Source organism: Zonotrichia albicollis, chromosome 1, assembly GCF_047830755.1.
Source record: "Zonotrichia albicollis isolate bZonAlb1 chromosome 1, bZonAlb1.hap1, whole genome shotgun sequence".
NCBI lineage: Eukaryota > Metazoa > Chordata > Aves > Passeriformes > Passerellidae > Zonotrichia > Zonotrichia albicollis.
The window spans coordinates 43,332,191-43,357,599 of NC_133819.1; the positions used below are offsets into that span (position 1 = coordinate 43,332,191).

The window sequence follows — 25,409 nt, forward strand, 5'->3', positions numbered from 1 at the left end:
TGGTTTGCAGCAGAGATAAGTTCAGCACTAGCCTTGAAGGACAGCGCCTTCACTTAAAGGAAATGAATGTCCTGATCAATTATGCCGAGGGAAGCTCTGGGTTAAGTGCCACTGATTCATAACCAAGTATGGGCAAGCAGCTGAAGCACACAGCAGGCAATAGGGGCTGCTAGTTCATAAATATTCACAAGGTATTTACGTGTCCCTGTGGTGGAAGGGACATGCTGACAAGAGCCAAACTCCCTGGACTGCTCCACTGTGTGGAAACTGTGGGGTGTCAGCTCAAATTCTGCATCTGATTTGCATTATAGCTTTAATCCAGACTCATGCTAGGATTCCTTGGAAACTGTGGGCTTAGCTGAATAATTTATCATGTGACTTTCAATTATTTATGACTTCTTATAACAAATGATATAAAATCTAAAGGTGGGAGCGATTTGTTCCTTATGAATATCCAAGTGATAGTCAGCAGATTGCTGTGTTATCAAATCTCTGTGTTTGCTGCCTGTTTGCTTCTCTGAAGGTATTCCAATGGAATGGTCATTTGATGCTGAATTGATTAAAACAAACAAATTACTCCCTGCCATTTGTTGTGTGCATATTCATCTAATTACACTGCTTTCCTTTATTCTTCTCGTTTGTTTAATAAAAAAACCCCAGAAAGTAAAACTGGAATTTATTAGGGCACTTTGGATTTGTGAAAGAATATTCACAATCCTCTTGAAAACGGATCAAAGATAACATTTGCTGTTGGACCTTCCTGATTGTGGTTTATTTTTAAATAAGCTTTTCTTAGTGAAAAGTGCTTGGTTCTGTCATGTATACCTGTGCTTTTTCATGTAAGGCTCAGCTGCTGTGCCATGCCTGCTGATGGGGTACAGTCATGCTTGGCCCAAATAAGAGACCATAAAAGCATTGACCTTGTGGATTTAGCCTTGAGAAGTGAGCCTTCATGAGCTTTCCACTTGAGTGGCCAAGCATGACTTTGATATTCTGTGAGCAGTGTTACAGCAGTCAAGGCCTGGAGCTGAGTGTCCGAGTAATTTCCTTGCTGAAGCTGTGGAAGGGCAGCTGATGCTCTCATGCTTTCCTGTTAGTAACCTTTTTTAGACTAAGTATGGGAATAAATCACACAGGACTCCATTTTCTTCATGGTGGAAAAACACCATTCTTCATTCATATAACTCCTTTTTATAGGGTTTTACAGACCCTGTGTGGGGCTCTAATTGTTTAGAAGTTTTCTTGCCAATTATTTTATTTGTTAGTAACAATTTGTTTTTCTGTATTGATTGGTAACTCAAACTCTCAGTGTATACGTGCAGGGAAGTTGTTTGTGAAAGATAGTTTTCATTTTTCTGTGTAATGGTGCAAAATCAGTTTATGCAGGTGCAAGTTGTTTTTTACCCAGGAATAGCTTGTTATGTTAATGAATTGCTCACAACAGGGTTGCTTTCACATGGGAACTTGCAAAATGCTAGCTTTGACAAGGCCAGCTACTAATTCCAGGAGGGCAGGCTTGATTTTATGAAGCCTTTATGAATTTTCTACCTTACTGCAGCAGTAAGTACCCTACTTTTTCTTTTTTGGTGGTACTTGTCCATTTGACTGGGGAGGATTCTAACTAGATCTTTAACATATATAAGTGGGAGGCAATGTGCCTTGAGGGAAATACTGCTTGAGTTTACAATGGATCTTGTCCCCCACAGAGCCGAGCTCCCAGGAGCTCAGTGCTGCAGCACTCACCACCTTCTGGTCTGATGTGCAGGCAGTGAGCAGAGCTGGTGGATGAGTTCATTGGTTTGAGAATTGTTTACAAGTAACGTTTTCAACATTGGGTGGAGAGCTGTGCTTAAGGCATTATTGGTAAATTACCTTTCTTTGAGGTGCATGGCAGAGTCAGAATTTAATGATTTTGTAATTAAGCAAATGCCTTGAGATCGCTTCTGTCTCATTCATTTGCTGAAACTAATTTTCATGCATTTGTAAGCTAGTTTTAGTAAGAAAATGGGGAGAGGTGCAGTATTATTATTTAGGTTGAGCTGTGGCCACCTGCCTCAAAGATACTGTAGGTGTTTGAAATATTTGAATGTGCCTATCTACTGTATCTTCTTACAGGCTATCCTTGTTGGCAAGGTGTTTCCTCTCAAGCCTGCACCAGGGTGGTTTGAAATTCTTCCATGCAGAATGAGTCTCCAGTTTTTTGTTGCATTCAGTACATTGTAATGATAAAACTGCTGCAGTGAGTGGAATAAATTCTGGATTTGCTGGACAGTCTCTGTACTTTTCCCTATTTTTTTTTCTGTTTTGTTGCTGTGCTTATGTGACTTACTAGTAACTGTAATTCCTAGTTCATTGTTTTGCTTACATCCACAGTGTGCCCTTCAAGTGTTCTAAAACTTTTTAATGTTGCTGGGTAGTTGCTTAAGTTTTGAATTGCATGTGATTCACTGGCTGTTAAGACCAGAGTATCATATTCAGAAGGGCTTAAAAGTATTAAAAGATTTTTATCTAACAATGGATGTCATATGCAATTAATTTCCTCAGCATTGCTTGATTCCCTTTGCCTTTGATTGTAGACTGTCTAGTAATGTGCTTTTGTAAATCTATAAACCATGCTTTTATCTTTTTCTACAGTCCTCTCTTTTTTTTTTTTGGTACTATAGATACTTGAATGCATATAAAAAATAAACATTGAAGGAGATGCCTGATGGAAAGAGTCACGTAGGGAGAGTGAATTTTCTCATTAAAGTTGCAGCAATTACTGTTTAAATTACTTTTGGGAATTAGTTCCTCTGGAAGGACAATACTGTTGACATAAATATCCTTGCAACAGTGAAAGGAACATAATTCTGCTTACAAATATATTTAAATTCAGAAGGGAACCAGTTAAATTTTGCATTAACAAGTGTTTTAGTTGAAGTTATGTGGAACGCATTCTTATAGCATTTTTCGTATATCTGGTTTCCCTTCAGAACTCCTCTTGTTCAAAATAGTCTGTTTTCTGTGAACTGATGAATATAGATCATGATATGAGGATCTTTCTTCAAAATTTCTGATTGAAACAAATTTAAAAATTCAAATTAGTTCTTACAGCAGGAAAATTCTTTTTTGGCAGATGTTCTGCCCAGGTGAAGAGTTATAACATGGCAATTATGAGATGTTTAATCATATTAAAAAGCTTGAAGACAAAATTCTGCATTCAGTGTTGAGTTCTGTGATGGTGTCTCCTCTTGTTTGAAAGCAACTGTTAATTAGCAGAGAGCAGTTAATTGTAAAGTATATTGTCTGTGTAATGAAATCACAATACTGGTTTAGAAGATTTGTTGTGCAATTTAAGTTTTTCAAGATACAGCAAATAAACCAATTATTTAGTCCTTGCTGTATTTCTGAAAAATCCCATTTAGGTTAGGGACAGCATGATGTTTACTTGCATTCTTAAGCAAGACTGAGCTGTAGGAAAAAGGTAGGCTGAACAGTAGAGGGGGATAATGCAACATATAACCCTAAAGTTTCGCTAAATAGAAGTGCATTAACAGGTATTAGTCAATATTTCATCGTCATTTTTAGTAATTTTTCTGTTAAGACACAAATTTCTTCTATTTAATCACAGTCTATTAGTATTTGATTTAGAGCTGAAACATATGAATGGACTATAAATGTATTTACATTTTATTTTTCCATTTCTCTCTAAGAAAATGTTCTAATTTCAAAAATATGGCTTTAGAGAAAAATTCATCCTTTATTAATCGATGCCTACTTTTATTCTGCCTTTTTAAATCAATGTAGATGGCTACCCAAAGTATCCCAAAGAATTATTCACAATAAATGCATTTTTATATCTAAATAAATAATTCAATTTAATCACTTGTTTGGTTCTATGGAAGATAATACAGTTGCTCTGCTTTGCCTTTTAATTACTGGTTTTTTTTCCAAAATTAGCACATATGGTTGACCAAAAATAATTTAAGTTATGCCCCTTTGTATAAATTACTTTCCTCAGTGCAGAAGAAAATGATAGAAACTTTATTCCTTGAGGCTAACTTATTTCAACAGTATTCTCTTTCTAGAAAATATATTCAACATTTTTTGGGATACTAATTAGGAATCGTTAATTTTCAAATAAGCATAAACTGTTTTCATCATGAGTTGGCCTGTTCAGTGTTAGTGCATATGTTAGAGCATTTGAAAATTTGGCATCTTGAAAAATATTTGTAAATGCTGTAATTGTGACTTGCTGATGGAAATGGAGAGTGAATCATCCATTTCACTTGCAAATTTAAGAAATCTCATTGCCATTCAAAGATATTAAAGCAAGGTTAAATTAGTTAAAGTGCTTATTCAGAAAATGAAATTATATTTAATCCATCTGCAGATATTACAGTGCTCATATAGTGATTGAATCCATAGTGGTTAACTCGAGGATTAGTTCTCAGTGTCTGTGAATGTTCATGAACAGTGAATAGGATGTTTTGGGGAACAGAGAAAACGAGTTGCTGCTGGCTCCTCTGGCATAACTAGGAAGTCAGTAATGTCCAGGGGGATGACAAGAGAAGTGCAGCATTTGATTGAAGAAGCTATGCAGCAATACTTGGTATTGAAAAGGAGTTATGGCTTGACTAATAAATCCACAGTGGGCATGGGAAGCCCAAGTTTCAATTCAATTTTAGAAGTTCTCTAGTAATGTTTGGGTCTGAGATGCTTTGGATAGTAAGTATGTATATGTAAAGAGGAATACCAAACAGCACTTGTTTGATTTTCACTGGAAGTGTGGTAATCCTCTTGATTTTCCCAGAGAAGTCAAATACTCTTCATTTACTGTGTTTCTTTCCTTAGCTAAAGCTAAGAATTCTTCTAGATAGTACTGATTAGTGTATGCTGGCTTATTGTATTTCATGGTTTCACCAGCTTCCTCTTTCTCTAACAGATAGAGGCATATCTCTAAATTATCTGGCCACACAGACACTGGTGTTCCAAATATGACGGATAAAATGTAAAGAATGACCATTTGAATTGCTGTTGCTAAGTTGTCAACTGCAGAAAAGTAGTAGTAGTAATGGTGGGTGACTTTGCTCTGTCTATAGGCATGTGGTGCCTTTGTTACCATATTTCCCTTACAGTTTTAATAGTGTGGAAGCTTAATGCAAACTTTCTGCATGAAGGTTGTCTCCTCTTCTTTATTTTGGTTCCCATTTGCAGAGCTGTACCTTCTCTGTTTGCCATTTGATAAGTAGAATAGAAGGCATCATTAATTAGACAGGCACTCCTTTAATTTCTTTGTTTGTGACCAATTTCAGATCCAGTTACAGATCCAGTAAGAGGTGATGCATTTTTACTGAATTGCACCTGGTCCTTGTACTGAGGAGTTACCAGGGTGAAGTGGCAGTCCTGCAAAGGTCAGCACAGAGAGAAACAGAACACACAGTTATGGGTTATGTTGCAATTCTCCATAGTGGCAACTCAAAACCTAAATAAAATTGTAATTAACTGCAGTTAACTGAAAAATTGCCTTTGTAAAATGAAGCTGTTTAATTAAAAGCTTCAACTTTTGATCATATATTCCTAGATCACATATTTTTCTGTTATTTTATCAGACCTATTTATTCTTGAAATTAGAAGAATTATATTTCTTTTGCTTCCTTCTCAGCAAGCAAATTTACATAGGCAATAATTCATATTGCAGTTTACTCAATAAACAAAGTACATTTTGAGAAACATTGCCTTTTAAGAATGGCATCTGATCCAATAAACCAAATTATATAATAATAAAGTATGTCACTGATGTAAACAAATACCAGATGGGTTGTAAAAGATCAGTGGAAATAGACTGAGATAAACACTGCTGTGGTGTATTGTCAGTCACTAGTATAGCTCAAAAAGGGATTCCCACTCCGTGCCTGAATCCTGGAGGGTTCCACCTTCATGTTTGTTTTTCCTCTTGCTCTAAGTCTCGCTCTCTTTAGAGAGATTAGATTTTTAGATTAGATTAGATTTTGATTTGATTTTTTTTTTCCTCACTTGCTCCCCATTATTGCACTTTCAGATCCAGTGTTTGGCTGCTTTTCAAAGTGTAACAATGCAAGCCAGCAAGGTTTTGCTGATGAAAATCAGAAGGCGTTCCTGGGGAAGGAGTGTGGGCCTGTTGAGGCATGGGCACTGCAGAGGCTGGGACATTGCTTTCTGTGTTTTGGGTTGTGACAGTGGGCTCATCTCTCCTGTTATTTTCCCACCCTGAAGGGAAGGATGTTGTTACCTGTACCAGACCCAGCTTCCTCCAGGGTGAATGTACATGGTGACAGTTGGATGTGGTTCCTCTTCAGATATGGATGCTTTCATAACAAGGCTCTTTTAGTTGTGGTCAGTTTGAGATAAAGTGTGTTTCCATTATTGATTGAATTATAAGGCTTTTTCCACACAGTTAAAATCTTAAGGATGTCGTTCTGCATTTAAGATATCTGCTAACCCTTCTGTAATAAAGTTTTCTAATTGTGTGTTCATTGACATTTTATCTTGTCTTTAGATACATGGTCTAGTGGTGGACTTGACAGTGTGAGGTTTGTGGTTGGACTCAATGATCTTAAAGGTCATTTCCAACCTAAACAATGCTGTGATCTGCTTATGTGTTGTATTCTACACTAAGTGAAATCTATAATAATATTACAATTAAATTAGCATATCTCATTTAGCATTCCATCAAAAGGGGTAGTTAAGTATTGTATTTGCAGGATATCCACATTTTTGTGGCTTTACCTGGTTTTCTGTGTATGCCACCTAGATCTCCATTTTCTTTGTTCATGTGATGAATCTGAGTTCATGCAAACATCTTTAAACCTTTTAAATCCTGCTTAATACTTGACCCAAAGTGGCAGAAGATATAAGGGCAGATATTTTGAAAAAACTTGACTTTCAGGTGGCTCTGTGTCGGATCTCAAGATCTCAGTCCTGAGATCTGAGCCTCCGAGACCAGCTTGGGGGTCTCGGGAGTCCTGGAATGTTGCCAGAAGTGTCTGGTAGCTGGACTTTATCCCTACACAGGAGACGACAAGGATGAGGGCTTCACCGGGTGAATGGTGAAGGGATTAGTTAATTAGAGAGTGAGACACAAGGTTTAGGATTTATGTACAGGGGGGTTTAGAGGAGTAAGATGGAGGAATTGGGGTGTGTCCTGTCCTCCTCCTTCTTCCTCCTCTCCTCCATCTTCTTTGGCCACGGTGGCACCTTTCTATTGGTTATTACTAAGAGTACACCGAGTTATAACAATAGATGGTATTGGGGAAAAATGATAAATATTGTATACGTAGCAAAGGGTATAAAGATACGTGGCTGCCCGGAGGGCAAGACAGAGTGTGCCCATGGCTGACTGCTGTGCGGATCTCTGTTGGGCTGAAAGAACATCTTTTAGATAAACAATTAATAAACATAAAACCAGAAAGAAGAACTGAAGCCTCTTCTCGTCCTTCAACACGCGGGTGCCCCAAGGCCACCCCGGGCCTTTCAGGCCCCTCAAACAGCCGAGATAAACCGGCACTTGGCGTCCCTGGGCGGGCCACGAACCACCACAACCTTTCGGGGGAAGATAAACCGGACAGCTCTGTATACTCCAGATGGAGTCTTAATAAAATCTGAACACGAGAGTGTATTATTCCCAAAATCCAAAAGAAATGCTTGTGTAACGTGTTTCAAAAGGTTTGTTCAAAATACTTCAAACAGTATAGAAAAAATAGTGAAGTAACACAATGCAGGCACATTTTCAGCAGTTAATCTGCAAATACCATGTCTGAATTATGAGCAATGATGGCTCACTCTTTATTATTAGCCAACTATAAAAATGCAGTTTGGATCATAGAAACAGAAATGTTTTGTCTCCTTCAGAATGTAGAGATGGATATTATTGGTAGAGAGGAGATGCAGTCAGGATGGTTTAGCTAAGAAAGGTTTGTTGTTTTCTCATTATTACTAAGCTTTTATTTGTGGATCTGTCAGCCTATTTGACATCGCAGGGGTGCCAAATTTGAGTTATCTTAGGAGCCATATAAAGAACAGAACGTGCCCATTTTAGTGCCTGTTCAGGTAGAATTTACTTGTGTAAATACTGAAATGGGGTAGAGTGAATTTAAGCACTCTTTAGGTGTTTTATGTATTAAAAAGTATAGTTAGTTTATATAGATGAGCTTCTGGCAGCAGACTTCTATTTTCCTTGTTTTTCTTTTGGAGATAATAGAAAAGAGCCACTTTAGATCTGGAGGCTTCTCCATTTTCTCTGTGAGGCTTCTGAGTCTGACATAGCTTCTTTGTCAACACCTAATGAACACGGAGTTTTTTAAGCATACATCTTAAATTTTTAAGTGTATTTACTGAAATATTATAAAAATCTTTGCAGAAAGTATGTAGTCTAGTTAGTTTCTTCATATTTAATGCAGTAAAATCAAACCTTCTCTACATATAGACACTGTACACACATATACCAGAGGCATGCAGATATGCCTAATCTCGATTGCATCCAAAAGTTTTCTTTCTAGAAGCACATGCCTTCCAGCTGTGGGTATGAATTAGAATTGTGCTGCAGAGAACCAATACCTTATTTACAGGAAGTATGTTTTCTTGATTTCTTCGTCTGGGAATTAATTTAAATAAGAAAAACACCTGTCATCTTGTGTGACAGCTGATGACAGCTTTAAGATCACTGAGTGACTAAGATGACAAGCTTTCTGTACACATCAACACATCAGGCTTTTATTGCTGTCTTGGGTATGCAAGAAACTTGTATTAAGTGGTCTTTAACAAGGACTCATCCTGTTTGTCAGTTCTGTGACATGATTTTTATGAAGGAAGGGGTAAAGGCCCACGTCAGCTGAAGATGAGGAGATTGCAGTAGGTATTGCCTGTCTGTGTTCCGTGAAGCTTGTCTGCAGAGAAGATGGAAAGATGGAAACAGATCAAAGGGCGTGTTTTTTCATCGCAATTCCTGATGGGGATTAGGCAAGTTTATGTGAAAATTCAAACATTGCTAGTCAGAAACTGATTGTTCAGACTTAGGAAAAAATTTTCTTGCGAAGAAACACCGCTTTTATTTTCTTCCCCCTTAGATAAGATGAATTATTGTAGTTTTATTACTGTCATGTTTAACTACTGTAAATTTACAACCATGCTCTATTGAATGGGGAAATTACTAAAAGCGCTGTGGAAGCTACTCTTCCTGAGTCTGAAAGTTGCCTTTCATGTATTCAAAAGTTTGGGGAAATTCACCACTTTGCTTCAGTAAAGAAACATTACGTTCTCTAGTAGTCTTCAATATCTCCTTCAGAGAAGACCCATCCTCTATTCTTCATTAACTGGTAAAGTAAATGGAAATGGAATGTGTTGTATTGTCTTTTTTAACATCTTGTCAGGAAAATCTTGTCAAAATGTGCCCTTTACTATATTTTTCCTAATATTTTTCCAGGTCAAATTAACAGTAAACAGCCCTATTCCAGCTTCTGTATAGAACTGCAAATTCTCCTATGGCACATTCATGTGTTAAGATTGGAGAATATTAAAAATCCCTATATTTGCCCAGCATTTTCCATGGGTTTTAGGATCTTCCTAAACAAACTTTAAATACTAAAGAATTAGAAATCATTCAAACAGTATAATTAGATTCCAGCCCCAAATCTAGATTTGTATTTTTCACTTATGTGCTCAGGTGAGGGACAGGCTGATCTTTAGAAAAAAAAAAATGGACACAAGCCTGAGTTTATCACTGGAAAAACAGCCACAGAAATATTACTCTCTGCAATTTTTCTCATGCCTCCATGGAGAAACTTGGACAGAAGCTGCAAATGCAGTTTTTTGCTACTCCTTATTTCATATATGAATCTTGGCCATATGCTCTGAGTGGGTTTGAAATCACTTAGATTTAATTTTTGTTTATGTTTGTTATTATGCAGTAATCCATAGCACTGAAAACATGTTCTTAAGAAAATAGTGCAGTAGGTAATTAGTGGGAGAACTATTTCAAAACAGTATTTTTAATATGTTGCTTAATCTATGTGGTGACTAGCATATTTGTTTGATTTTTTAATGCATTCCCATTCTTTACCCATATTTGCCTCATGATTTCTTGTTGCCAATAGTTGGTCAATGTTACTAGTTTAAATTTAAGGAAATTTTGATGGGATTTTGGATGTTACATATTTTTATATATTTTTTGTTTTATTAATATAAAGATTTCCTCCTTTTTTCTTTTTCTCATCCAGAAAGGTCCTAAAGGAAATCTCTGTTGGAAACCTAAAGCCTAATGAAACAGTTGAAGCAAATCTGGAAGCACAACTACTCTCCAAATTAGACCATCCAGCCATTGTCAAATTTTATGCAAGCTTTGTGGAGCGAGATAGTTTCTGCATTATCACTGAGTATTGTGAGGTGAGACTGAAGAAATTTGAAAGCATGTGTGTATTAAAATAGGGTCTTCTAAGATGCCATTTTATGAAATGTTTTAGTTTGAATTTTAGTCTTTATTTCTTGCTTATGATGTCATCTGCTCCTTGTTAGGTGTGTTCCTTTCAGATAAGGAATGTTACCTGCTCATGTGAGACTCATAGACAAATAAAGCACAGAAGAAGAAATAGCTAATTTTAAGTGCAAGTTCTTTTGGTCTTACAAGGGCTACAAGAAAGGCTTAAATGCAGACACACTGCCAGATCTGTGGAGAACTCAGAAGGGTTGTACTGCTTGTGTTGATCGATGAGAGGGAAGGAAATTGTGGGCGTGGGGGCATGAAATAAAATCTGGTACAAATGAGGAAGGGAAAATTCACTTGTAATTTGGAGGTGATTACAAGAAGCTTAAGCTTGATCACATGGATGATGAGTTTGGCAACGTTGGTTTTATAAAATGAAAAACAGTGGGAGTCAAAGACCGGAGTATAGTGGATACAACAAATATTAAAGCAGGATTTTCTACAGTATAGTTCCCATTAATTTTTTGACTGCAGCATTTGGTTTAAGAACATTTTGCTGGGATCTGTCTTAAAGCTTTCAAATAAGAATTTAAGCATATTTAAGCCAGTTTTTTAGTAGTTTATATAAAACAAGCTCCCACTTGGTATTAAATATAAATTAAAAAAAAAATCTGTCATACATAAAGTGATCTTTTTTATGAAACTGTGAAGCAATCTCTTCAGTTATGCTTTGCTAGACATGCTGAAAAAGCTTTGGAAGATAATGAACTTAGACTGCTAGGTTACCTGCACACAAATCAGATTTGACTTAACTAATCACACTTCTTCAAGAATTTAGCTTTCATGGGAATAATTAAACAAGTACCATTCCTGTCATTTATTTCTTCCTTGGAAGCTTTCTTTAATGATAGTCAAGTGCATATTTATTACTGGGATATTTAAAAATTAAATCTGAAATGTTCAGTTCTGTGATACAATCTGAGTACTTGTTCACATAGTATTTTAACACACGCAGAAGCTTTTTGTGCCATTCCTTGAATGTCTGACAGCTGGGGTTTAAGAATATTGTCAGCTCTTTGAGGAAATCCAGAGCTCAGGACTGAAGGATTATTCTAACTCTTCAGCTATTCCCATCCACTCATAGTTTTCTCTCTAATAGCAGTACAAAGTGACCCAATACCAGATCAGTTAAACATGTAGGAATAAAGAAGCCTATTTCAGCAGCACAATAGTGTCTTTTCTCTATCCCTGCTTTTTACTTTTTACTCTTTTTTTTTTCTCCATTTGGCATAAAGTTGTAGGTGAATAAGAAAGAGCATGATATAGCACAGTAATCACAAGCATCACTCCTTGGAGCTTTGAGGTTTTTTATGCAGGCAATATAAACTACCTAGCATGAAAATGTTTTGGTACAGGGATACCTGAGGATCTGGGAGTCACAACAGGTGTGAATGTATTACAGCAAGGCAGGTAAAGGAAGACACAATGGATTCGTTGGCTATGCACTGAATCTTTTCAATTTTGAGTCTGCTAGGTGAGGTCAGGATGACACCTGGGCCAATAGGATGTGCTTCTAACTTTCCCCAAAGGACAGGTTCTGTGGTATCATTGCATTTATGCTATTACAATATATTTCATTGATGTTCAGTGCACAGCAAAGTTGCACATAGTGCTAGAAAGTTTCTTTTCTATTTTATTTGGAGTATTTCCAGAAGGTATACTTTTGTTTTTACTTATCTATTGCTTGCCTTTGTACGTGGTGGGATTTGGGTGTTTTGACCTAAAAGATGCCTGTTTAAACCATCCATAAATTGAGAATGAGAAAAATGTAGTGCTACCTGATCCTTGCTTGGAAGTCTAGTACGTTCAGTTTCTCATGCATAGAATAATTACCAGATTGGCAGTAATTGCTACTCTTGGGCAGGCTCAAAACAAAGAGCACACATTAAGTTGGCATGGAAACAGAACTACCCCCCTGAGCTCTGCTCTGTTTTCTCCAAAGGACTGTGACTTATTCATTAGCCACGGTGCTTTGTTCATTCTGGCGTGAGTAGCATGGAGGGAGCCTCCAGTGCAGCTGCCCCGTGCTGTACCTTGTCCTGTGAAAGAAAACCAGTGAAATAAAATCATTGGTCTCCATAGCTCAGCTTGACATCCTTTATTATAACTCAATTAAATCAAAAATATAGAAAAGTATATTTGTTCTGTTTTGATCTTATTTGTTGAGCTTCTTAGACACTTTCCCCAAATCAGAATCTTATGGGTAATATAAACATTATCAGCTAAGACTGATTTCAAACAAAAATGCCTTAATGAACCTTGCATTTAATTTTGTAGAACAAATTTGACTTCAATAATATACAGGTTTCACAAAGCACTGTACTTTTAAAGTAAAAGTGCTTTTTGAAATTGCATCATTTTAATGTATTATAAGGCAGAACTCCTTGTACTTTTCCGCCAGACAATTATTTATGTCTCTTGACTGTGGTCTCAGCTGTGATGTGAGTACACATATGCTGAGGAAATCTGAGCAAAAGGAATAACTAAAGCAGTCAATGCCTGTTCACGTTATCAGCTCTAGATGCTAAGCTGTTTTAGATAATTTACTGTTGTGTTTGATACTCTATCTGCAGCTTGGAAACTCCGTATGTACTTAATTTGTTAAATTGTTGAATTCGTTATGAACTTTGTTAGACAGACCTTCCAAAATGCAAAATTGGGTTAATAAATTTTTTCAGAGTTTCACAGCAACAATACTTCAGCAAATCTTATATGATGTGTTTTTGTTTTGCCTGTTTTAGGCAAAAAATCAAGGGTAAATGAATTGTAGGACATTGAGGTCACTCTTCTCTGCTTGAAGATAAACAGCTATGCAGTTATGTGAGGGCACATATAGTGCATTATTCAACTGCTTTTGTTCTCCTTGGACCTTTTGCAGGAATTGTCCCTCAACTTCAGAGTATTCACTGCCATAACTCTGTAGGTGCTGCACTTATTTTTCTTTGTGTTTTTCATGGCAACGTGTTATTGTGAGAGGGGACACGTTGGGACAGGGAGAAAAGATGATTGGAGCCTGCTGCACTTCATCTCTCCTCAGCTGGATAGTACACAGTCCCCTGAGGCCAGCAGCCAGCTGACACATGTTTGAGTGGTCCCTCAGTCCTGGGCTCTGGATGGGTTGGGGCTTCTGTCTGAAACAGTTTATTTTATAATAATGACTCATTGTTTTTGAGGTGCATGAGTAGCCTCAGCCACAGCCCATCTGGCTGCCATGCAATGGAGTACCCAGCAAGAATTTTTCTTTCCTTCCTCTTCTCTGCTGCAAGCAACCAGGGGGAAGCTGCTGAACATTTGGAGTTGCAAAGGGGAAGCAGCTGCTGAGAGTCCCAAGTTCCCAGAAGAGTTTCTCTCTGGGCTGCAGTAGGGTGGCAGATGGAGAGCTGAACCCATATTCCCTTCCCTAGTGCATGAGATGATTCAGACATTTCAATTAAAAAAATTGCAGGACATTGTCAGGGAACGCATTTTTGATAGATGACAAAACAGATTTGCTTTGTTTTAACACACTCACTTTGGAATGTTGTAACTTAGAACCAGAAATCCATAGAAATTACTGTAAACTCGTGTCAGAAGCACACGAATATATAGATCTGCAAGGACAGAATCTACTTATTTTGTAGCAGCACTATGAAGCACTGCGGTGTTGGGAACAGAAAAACAATGCTGAAGACATCATAAAATGGTGAGAGTCAACAGTGCAGAGGAATACAGGGATGATGATGGAAAATGATGGTACTGGTACAGTTGCACAGGCAAAATAGTTTCTTGTATATGGCACATAAAGCTTCTGATTTTATGTAGAATATATAATGTAAAAATAATGCTTTATGACTAATAAGCTGTCCTGATGTAAGGTAATTAGTCACTAGAATGTAATCAGAATCACAGTCCCTTTGCTCTGGGGTTAGCTACCTCAATACATTGCTTACCATTAATGTGTGTGCATTCTTGTAGATGAAATGAATTTATTTTATAAACTGGATAAACAATCAGCTGACAACCACTTGTATTTTTTTGAGCAAAAAGAATGGGTTTCCTCAAAGTCTCAAAATCCTCTTTCATTGTGTTGTTGTACAACTGGTATTTCCAAGTATCTGGATTACAGTTTTCAAGTAGTCCTTTTCTGGATATATTTTCTGGTTTATTGGCACTCCCTGCTGTGTGTCCTATTGTTCCATTCCTAATGCTACTTCAAGATCAATTGTTTTTTTTAAATGATGTATCACCATAATGCATGCTACGTATTCTTGGGGCTTTAAATCTGCTTTGCTTCTGGTAAAAGTTTGAAAGAGGGCAAAGAATCATAATTAAAGAGACTGTATTTTAATTCTTGGGAGAACAACATGGTTGCTTTGATGCTGACATGATTATTATAACATAATAAATGAGTGTCACTTTAGTGTGTAATGTTTGACTGGAGTGGAAATACTTTTCTCAAATTTATTAACTTATTCAGACCAGTTGGGGCAGATTTATTTTTCCTACCCAAGTGTCTATGTCATAGCCAGTCAATATAGGTCCTCATCATAAATCTTTACAGAGAAACAGTGCTCCTACGACATGATCCACCCCTTCCAAAGGTAGACAACCAGATGACAGAGATAATTACACTAAACAGGTGTATTTTCCTTTGTGTTTCCTGTAAACTTCTGGGGTCACCTGCTCAAGTTGGGTGACGTGAAGGAAGAACAGTTGGAAACTTTGGCAATCTTGTGTAACATTATGAGAAAATAACAAAGTGAGACTGGTTGATAGCATTTTGATCCTCACTTGTGTATGCTTTTGGAGCTGGGAGATTTCAGGATTCACGTGCATGTGTTGATTTTACAGATCTACATGATAGGATGCCTGAAGGCCTAAGGAAGTAGAGTCCTGTACTATGATGGAGATAGCATTTTGAAAACTTACTTTAAATGTACAAATATGTTGTGATATTTTTCAGGGTGGAGACCTAGACTTTAAAATTCAAGAGTACAGAGATTCTGGGAAGATGTTCACTCAAAGTCAAGTAATAGACTGGTTTATACAGCTGTTACTCGGAGTCAACTACATGCATGAAAGGTACAGTCATTTGATATGAGAGCATTTAGCTTGGGAGGGTAGTGAATGGACTTACTGACTAGTTGGAGGTATTCAAACAGAAATGAAATTTCTGTTCACCAAACATTGTTAATTTATGTCAGATACCTCAAGTGCAATTAACTATCTACCCTGCAGGATCATTGTGCATTACATCTTTTAGCAGGACAATGGTAAATGTCTTCCAGCATTTAGACACGCTTTTTGTCAGAGCCAAATGGAAAATGGAGCACAGTAGAAATAGTTCAATATTCTTAGAAGAAAATGGATTAAAGATTCAAACAAAGTAATCTTTTTAAAGGGGAGTCAAGAAGCCTGTCCTGCATGTATTTAATGTGAAGCATCCAATAGATAGAAGCTTGATGGACTCCCAGTAAAATCAGTGGAGTTACACACATGTATTCTTTGAGATGTCACTTTTAACAGCACACCAAAGAAGAACTTCAGAAATTACAGATATGAGGAAATCACACATGGTAGGAGCAGGGATAGTGTGTATGGATGAATATCCACCTGGTCATCTCCATGAGTTTAGCTCTTGCCTGCAGTGTGATTTAGGCTGGCTGACTACAGTGATGGAAAGATTTCCCTTATTGCCTGTCTGGTCCCTTTCTGCATCATCTTTTGCAAAGATTGGGAAAATTTTTCTTGCCTGACTTTTAGGTGCAACCAAGCAGTAGGTAGAGAGGTCACCTGTTGTCAAGAGCAACCGTTCCTGAGTTGAGCTGAAGTTAAGTGTGTGGGAGGTGTTTGACCTAAACTGATGGATGCCTAATGAGTTTTTTGCCTGTGTCAGACTGTAGAGGGAAAAGGGCAGAGTGAATTGCTGTCCAAGATGCAAGAGCATTTTTGTTCCTAAATGCCAATTTATCTAGGCCTTGTACATGAAATGCTGCCATGCCAGTGATGGGAGGACACAAAAAGAACTCTCTTGGGATGCTGTGCTCTTCAACATTCACCTCAGGCCAAAAGGACAGAGGGAAATGGACATAAGAATCCTGACAGTTTAACTAAACTAGCAGTGTGATTTAGTTTTTTTTCTCCTTTGAACTTCAATTTATCAAATTTTATTAAAATTTTGGTCTGCTTTTGGTAAAATCCTTGCTCTAACATACATGTTTAGAAGATGCATTGTGCATAATAATTAAAACTTGACAGTTTTAATTTATATGTGTTTATTTGTATTTTGTGTTATTTGGCTGTATGTATATAACATTTTCCTTATTAGTATAGAGTCAAACAGTAGCTTAAATGGAAAAGCTTAGGCTTAAAAGAATTTAAAACTACCTACAGAAATTTGAAATACTAAAACATAATAACTCTGTTTCTGTGTAGAAGAATCTTGCATGATTTCTTCTCTACTGACGTGGAAAAAACCTCTAATATATGTGTGAATTATGTTCTAATGCAAAAAAAGCTTTTCCCTAGAATTAGAGGCTTAAAATGTTTACAGTCTGTGGGTTGGTCCTTCCCCATGCCATTCCTAAGAAAACTCAGATTTTATGGATGTAAGTTTTTTTTTTTACCAGAGCAGCAAAAATTATTATTTATGGCTTTAAGCATAGACTATTCACTTATCTTTCTTGCACAATCACTTATCCTTCTTTCGCAACTTTAGTTCCATGGTTTTTGAAAACTCTTATGCTAGAAACTTAATGTAATTTTTTTTTTAAATGTGAAACTTGAAAACAAAGTTATCTAGAAATAAACAGATTTAATCCTTATCTGTCTTTGATATAAAGAAATGGAGAAGTAAAGAGAGATAAGACCACTGAGCTGTGTTATCTTGATGGAGACCTTTAGCGTGAAACCATCCTGTAGTGTCTGTGCACACATAGCCCATTGCATGTCAGTGCACAAAATGAATCCCACAGCAATCAGGCAATGAGGCCATTGATTGATTTAACCTCAATTTGAATAAGGCTGACCATTGTGTTACCCGTAATTTTGCTAACCTTTATGAAAAATTTACAAACATAGATTTTTATAAGGTTACTCTTTATGCAAACAGCAGATAATGCAGGATACAGACTTACATAGAGACTCTTACTCTTCTGCAGAGTTCTTTAGACAGAGGTAGAGAAATTAATTGTGCATGATTTCACAGCAGTGATGTACTTCAGCTTCCCTCAGCTTCACTAGCAGCTCATTGTGTTGCAGGCAAAGCTTCATTCAAGGAGGCTGCCCACTGCTCAGGGCTTGCCCTGTTCCTTTGTGACTTTGAGACAGCAAGCAGGAACTCTACAGAACATAGGGATGGGTATATTTACAGCCCAGATTTAGAAGTCTCCTCAAGTGTTAATTTCTACCCAAAATAACTATTCAATAACCACTTCACTGTGCATCAAGTAAAGTTTTGCTGGAGCCCAGTTAATTCATGTTGCCTTTATGGGTCTGTCTTTTCCTACAATAAAAACATGGCTCTCTTTCTTTAACTGGATTTACAGTGCAGGCTTGATATTAATTTCTTTCTAGTATTAAAGAATTCTTTCCAGGTAAGATTTCAGCTGGTACCTTTTTTATCTTTAGACATATCATAGCAGAATAAGTTGCATTGAAGTGAGAGATATCATCATGGAAAGCTGAAAAAAAAATCCCAAATATTTCTTTGTCATATTAATATATAGAAGCATCTTGTAATTTTTGGTAATGCAAATGAAATACATAACATTTTCATCAATATATTGCAAGATTAGAGTAGCATTACATTATAATTCAAACTAATGTGACTCAAACATCTTTTTTCATCTCCTTTTCAAATAATATGCTACTGAAATCTTTCTGGGTCATTCTTTTACTTCAATATACCTGTTATTAAAATAATGTATATTCAGGAAAGTTTCAGTTTCAAAAAGGCTATGGTTATATTTCTACAGAGAAAAACTATTAAAAGAAGATTGAAATCCACCAATTCTCAGCAACAATAATAATTTAACTCAGTGAAAGCAAATTCTTTTAAAGGCTTTGTGTGATGAATGGTAAGGAAAGTCCTTATGAATCTCAATTAACACAGCAAGATTTCTGTAAAAGTGTGTGTGTATGTATATATACAGACACATATATACATACTTATGAAAGATTGATAAATATCACCTTAGTTTAATTTCCTTAGTGATGTATTGTATGAGTCTATGTGTATTGTTCACAGAAGTTGTCAAATAGAGAAGAAATTATTTATAAACAATATTTTATAAATACAGGTGGAGGAATATTGAATAAAAATTTTGTTTTTCCCAATGTGCAAACCTTTTTGTAATGAAAGGTATTGCTTGCAGGACAAAAAAATTGAAAGAAAAAGAAGTGAAAAAAGTTTACTATAAGAAACATGAAGAACTCTTTTCCTTCCCCCATAAAATAGAAATTTTTGGTTTTCATGCCCAGTCTGTGTACATACAGCAATGAAGCCTAGTATTATTTTTCATGGGTTTTTTTCTATTTGGGAACTGAGTATATTAAATTGCATATTTTTTTCTCCTCTTGCAAAAAATATTTTAATATGAGTTGTGGACAAAATTGACTATTCAAATTGTGCTCTAGAATGCATATGTTCTAATCTTAATGTAGAAACAATTTTGGAAATAATTTCATTATGTCAATGCCCAAGACTTTTATAATTCAAATTTGAGATAATAGTTGAGGATTGCTCAAAAATTGAGTACCATATTTGGTTTTTCTGCCCTCAAAAATCTTAGAGCATCAGTTTCTTTCTTTACATGATCCAAATGGCTGAATGACTATTGTATTTGCATTAGCAAATACAGTTTCTGTAGCCAGTATGTACCAAGTGCTATTCTAACCTTCTCCTGAGCAGAGCTGATGACTAATCCTGTGTGTTAGTAATAATTTCAAAAGTGGATAAATTCTAGTTTAGGTGAGGTTATAGGCAGCAATGCTTTTGGAAGCTTTATTAACAAGAATTAATTTAGAATATGTTTTGTATACCACAGAGATACTTTGTTTTCCTAAGGGGCTGCAGAATTACTGTCATACATGTAGACTTATAAAAATTTAGAAGATTCTGTATATCCTTACATGGTGTGTAGCTTATAATGTTTTTTTTTCAAACTCTGATGAAAAAATAAGTCTGTAAAAGCTAATTGTTCTGCTCCTTTTCCTTTTCATCTTGTCTTTGTAAAGTTCTTTCATCTTCCACAGTGTTACTGTAAAAAAATTGAACTGCTAGCTTAGGCTATATATATATTTGCCTTTGAAGTAATAGGTTTGCTCTGTAGGAATCTTCCCTTAGCTTTGAGAAGCTCTTATTGCTGTTTCTCTCATCCATTATTCTCTTGTGAGGCACCTCATTCTCCTGGCAGAAAATAAGATGTAATGCTCTTAAGATGGGTCAGGTAGGAAGACTTGCCTTTCTCCCTGCCTCTGCAGCTCATGCTATGTCTGTGTCTGTATTCTTCAGCTGGGATCCCCAGGTGTATTTTTATTATCCTGCTTAGGCTCTCCCCCTGCATGGGGGTGCCTGTGAATGCACCTCTGTGAAGCTCCTTAGTGCCATTGTCCATGGGTTATCACTGGCAGGGTTAGACTCCAGCAGTGGTGGGCTGGCCTTTCTAAAAAGGGCTGAAGTATTTAACTTCATGAAATACATAATACATGAAATACTGAAATACTCAGTACATGGCTCTGAATGATTCCAGTTGGGTGAGGTTGAATTTCCTTTTCTATTCCAGACGGATACTTCACAGGGATTTGAAAGCCAAGAATATATTTTTGAAAGATAATCTTCTTAAAATTGGTGAGATTTCCATACTTTTTGAAGATATATTTTCATGTGATAGAACAGTGCAGCAGACATTTTGTCAATAATGAGATTTAAAGAAAATCATGTCTGAAATAGCATTTTGATTTGTAGTCAAATATATATTTGACAGTCAGACACAGGAGAGGCAGTGAAATCTCTAGCCTTGAGAATGCTTCAAGCTTGGCTGGATCTGGACCTGAGCAGCCTCATTTAACTTTGAGCCAGGAGTTTGAATCAGATGACCTTGTGAAGCCTCTTCAAAACCTTATTGTTTGTGATATTATGCTTCTGTAGTGTTTTTATGTTGAACAATTGCAGAAAATAGTTTTTCCCATTGTTTTTAAAAACTAGCAGAGTTTTCTAGATGTACAGTCACTTTATCATGTCTGACAATAAACAAAAAAAATATGTATACACATATGTTTATATTAATAGATAATTGTTTCTACTGATATTTTTAGGAGACTTTGGAGTTTCTTGTCTTTTGATGGGTTCATGTGATCTTGCAACTACTTTTACGGGGACACCATACTACATGAGTCCAGAAGTACTGAAGCACCAGGGATATGATACAAAATCTGACATTTGGTGAGTAGTCATAATGCTATGTTAGTTGGATTAGGCATTTATGTCCACTAAAACTATTTCAGGGCATTGGGATCTAATGTTGCAATCCGAAGCCTTGCCTTTTGTGTTAAGAAGCATGCAGCTGGCTTTTATTCAGGGTTATCTGAGACTTTAAAGGAGAATAAGATTCAGGTCCAGTCTCTGATGTGATATATGATGGTTGTAGACAAAGTTCAGGTTTTCGTAGGGAGGAGGAAATCTCTTTTTTTCTTGAATTGAGATTGATGAATTGAAAGAAGCAACTTTCTGTGAAACTTTAGATGGATGAGCAAAGAGTGACTCTGGCTGAGAGGATAGCAGAAGGACCTTCTTAGGAACTAAATTTAAGAACATTAGCTCATGTTAAAAGCAAGAAAGTATTTGAAAGTGGAGCTAAAATGAGAGTTACTGTGGTGTTAGAAGAAAAACAAAGAGGCGCTCTGTTTTAGAAGAGGCTCAAATGTAGAAAGAATAGTGTTAGTTCCGCGTTTAGATGGCACAAATTCTTGAGATCGGGACTTCTGAGGTGATGATTAAAGGATCAAGTTTGGGAGCTGAGGTCTGTTGAAAGACTTTTGGTACTTCTAGGTGTGCAGGTACTCTTCCAATTCTTCTAAGACGAAGAAGGATTTTTTTGGAATGGCAAAAATATTACGCTTGTTTATATGTGTGTCCTAAAGCATCTCATGTTTTAAGATTACAGTTAAAAGTATTGAGTTTTCAGATTTTATTATAGTAATTTGTTTAAGAAGTTTTGTTTCTTTTATGAGGTGTTTCATTGTTTGGTTTTTTTTTTCCTGTAAGTATGTGTATCAGAAGATTAATTTTTTTGATAAATATTTCAAGCCAGGAAAGTTCTTTCGTAAAACATTTGGCCCCTGAAATATAGTTTGATTGATTGATAATTTACTCTAGCTTTATCTCAGTTGTGCCTTTTCAAAATATCCTTGTGGCTGCAGGATATAATTCTAAAAGCAGAGAAGAGTCATCTATATCTAAAAGTGGTAGCAACCATTTTTCACAGTTGACATATTCAGTCCACACAACGGATATGTCAGGAATCTCATCTCATGGCCTTTGTAGCTGACTGCTATGGATTTGATGTCAGATTCTCTCTTGTTCATTTGTAGCAAATATCAGGTAATACATGTAGTCAATAAAAATATGTTGGGAGAAGGTTTCAAATGAATAGACAGGGAAGCCTGACTTTTGTGCTCTTCTACTGTAAGGAATAATTTATTTTATTGCAGTGCAAATAGAAAGTAAAATACATGTTGAAGTTCCATTGTGGTTAGAAGTGTCAATCCATATGGATCATCCAAGTTGTACAGAGTAAGCATAATCAGAGCTTGGTCCAATACTTTTATAAATCCTGTGTTGATCACACTTTGAAAATTTACAAAAACACAGAAAAAAGCCTCCCATCCCAAACTCAGTAGCTACCAGCTTTCTGCTATACTTTCTGCCTTCTGTGATCTTTCCAAAGCATTACCAAGAGCACTCACTGGAGGATGAAACTGCCTTCAACAGGAGCTTCTTGGCTCTCACTGTGAGGCCAGTGAGAGCCAAGAAGGAGGAGGAGGTGTGTCCTGACTCAGTACTTCCCCAGCCCACAAACCCCTGTTTTGCTGAGCCAGGAAACTCTTCTGATCAGGACTCATGTGTTTGATTGATACTCTCATCTTTTAATCTTTTAATAATGATTCCATTTGATTTTTTTTCCACTGTCCCCATTTAACAGGGGCCAGAAGACAAGAGGGCACTGAGCTCACAGGAGAGCCCACCCTGAAGGCTCCAGGTGGGATTAAGTCCTTGGGCCACTGTGCAGGAGGTTCTGATGCTCATGAAGACTCAAAGACTCATAGAATGCTTTGAGTTGGAAGGGCCCTTAAAGATCATCTCATTCCAACTCCCCTGCCATGGGCAGGGACACCTTCCACTAGATGAGATTGCTCAAAGCCCCATTCAGCCTCGCCTTGAACTCTCTCTCAGTTGGAAGTTGCTACCCCTTGTCCTATCATTACACAAATTTGTAAAGAGTCTCTGTCTGGCCCTCTATCACTTCATGTGCTGCAAGGTGCTCAAAGGTCTCCCTGGCGCCTTCTCTTCTCCCGGCTGAACAACCCCAGCTCTCTCAGCCTGAATCCATGGAAGGGGTGTTCCAGCCCCCAGATCATCTTTGTGTACCTCCTCTGGACTTGCCTCAACGGGTCTGCTTCCTTCTCATCTTGAGGGCCCAGAGCTGGATGCAGTACTCCATGTGAGGCCTCAGAATGATGGAGTAGAGGGAAGAATCTCCTTCCTCAGCCTGCTGGTTCCAACCAGGATGGGGTTGGCTTTCTGAGCTCTCAGCACACATTGCCAAGTCATGTTGAGCTCTTCCTCAAGCAACATCCTCTAAGTCCTTCTCCTCAGGCTTGCTTTTCCATTCTCTGCCCAGTCTGTATTTGTGACCTAAGTGCAGGACCTTGCAATTTGCCTTCTACTCCATAAGGCTGGCACAAGCTCACCTCTCAAGTCTGCCAAGCTCCCTCTGGATGACAGCCCTTCCTTCCAGCATGCTGACCATACCACGCAGCTGTCAGCAAACTTGCTGAAGATACACTCAGTCCCTCTGTCCATGTTGCTGACAGTGATGTTAAACAGCACAGTTTGTTGACCTCTGAACACTTTCAAAGACTTGCCCAAGTCTTTTATGTGTGGATGAAGTGACATTCTCTCTTTAGACTTGTCTTCCTGATCTCCAGCAGGATTCAAAAATTTGCACCCAAAAATTCAGACTTACAATGTTCCCATGTTAAACACAATATAATGTAAAATATCTTCTGGAAAAGACAATTAATGCTGTCTCACCTTGTTATCATGATCCTCTCACTGTTCATTTCAGTTCATTGGAAAGACCTTAATTTCTGCTGCATTACTGATGTGCTCTAAAGAGACACTGTACTTTTCAGGTTCACTGAAATGTTCTGCGACTGGCTTTTCAAAACTGGCTTGAATATTCACAGTGCAGCAGCTGGTGCAAGAAGTACTGTCCTTTATAGCCCAAGGTCATTAGATGGGAAAAAGCTTCATGTTTTACAGTTTTTCCCCATGGAAGTTCTGCAGTTGGTCTCAGAGAAGTGGCAGCATTTATGTTTTATTTTATGTTGAAGTGTCAGGGCTGTAGTTCTTTGTTATTCCACGCTTTATGTCAAATCTAAATTCACAGGAGGCAAATTAAAGTTGGTTCCCATGTTTTCCCCAGCATCCCTGAGCCTGGACTGGCTGGGCCGTGAGAGAAAACCTTTGCAGATGACACAGTCTGGAGTTTCCTCCTTTCCAGACAAGAAGTTTCTTCAGGGAGCAGATCTCAGTTCAGCAGCTCACCACCACTGCTTCCATGGGTGCTTCCCGCTGTAGCTCCAGCAGATGGAGCAGAGTCAGAGCGGTGCCGGCAGCTGAGCCGAGACAGGGAGAGCCCCAGAGGCCAGGCTGGGCCAGGGCTCAGTCACTGCTGTGTCTCTGTGTGTGTCACTTAGAGGTTTGCAAGTTATCTAATATTTATATAGATACACAAATAAAAGAAATTAATTGCAAATAATTTTGTGACCATTCACTGGTAGCCCAGCCCAGCATGGCCCCAAGGCGCTGCTCTGCCGCTGTCCTGGTGTCCCTTCCTGCCCTCACCCCCTGTGGTGACACTGGTGCTGTTGGGGCTTGGCCAACATTGCCATGCCGTGCCTCCAGTGCTGTGGCAGAGACAAAGTGATGTCACAGTGACATGTAGATCCATTGTACCCCGTCTTCCATCAAGTACTGTCAGAGTTTGACAGAGGATTTGTCTGTTGTGTTTGCATAAATTGGGCTGCCCACACCACAGATCTTGAGGCTTTCATTATATTGTGCTTGCTTGTCTGTGCTATTCCCCCACTTTGTCTTTTTCTTTAATGTTAACAATCCAAAAATGAAGCCATGTGAAGGCTGAGGGGATGGGGCTCAAGAAGACAGCACAAGGAGTTCTCATTTAAGGGCTGATCAGTGAGTATTGAGGAAATTAAATTCACAGACATATTCCTCACAGACTGAAGCCAATGAATTCTTAAAACCTTCTGATATGATGAGACAAAGAGATATAAGCCTTAGTAGTATGTGCATTTACATTATCTGACTTTTAAAGTTGAATTTAAAGCTAGCTTGGATCTTATAACCTTTGAAGAATTGTAATGTTTTTACCAAAGATCAGATGTTAAAAGGATGACAATATTTATGTAAGAAACTTAAACCTCAAAAAAACCTCAGGGTATTTTCTCCTAAGAGGGAGGAGTTGGAGGTCTGTCAGTTGAGATTGGGGAGAACACACTGAAGCCTGTCCAGATGCTCCATTTTATGATGTAATTGAGCATAAGTAGCTTCAACGTGAACTTGTCATGCCACAATTTTGCTGAAATTATGTGCTCTTCGGGAACCTTGTCAAACCCATTCGTGAATATA

At 37.5% G+C, this 25,409-nt stretch overlaps 1 protein-coding gene across 7 annotated transcripts in view; it reads left to right on the forward strand.

The window, feature by feature from the left end:
• NEK11 (NIMA related kinase 11) overlaps window positions 1-25,409 on the forward strand; it is an 82,901-nt gene that overhangs the window by 6,830 nt on the left and 50,662 nt on the right. For 3 of the 7 annotated variants that reach the window (XM_005481001.3, XM_026799212.2, XM_074539586.1), the window contains exons 3-6: window positions 10,233-10,398; window positions 15,438-15,556; window positions 20,260-20,324; window positions 20,792-20,918. In XM_005481001.3, the coding sequence (XP_005481058.2) occupies window positions 10,233-10,398; window positions 15,438-15,556; window positions 20,260-20,324; window positions 20,792-20,918 (477 nt within the window). Of the gene's footprint in view, window positions 1-5,294; window positions 5,394-10,232; window positions 10,399-15,437; window positions 15,557-20,259; window positions 20,325-20,791; window positions 20,919-25,409 lie in introns of those variants that run through there. The other 4 variants (XM_074539612.1, XM_074539595.1, XM_074539607.1 and 1 more) reach the window with 3 other exon arrangements.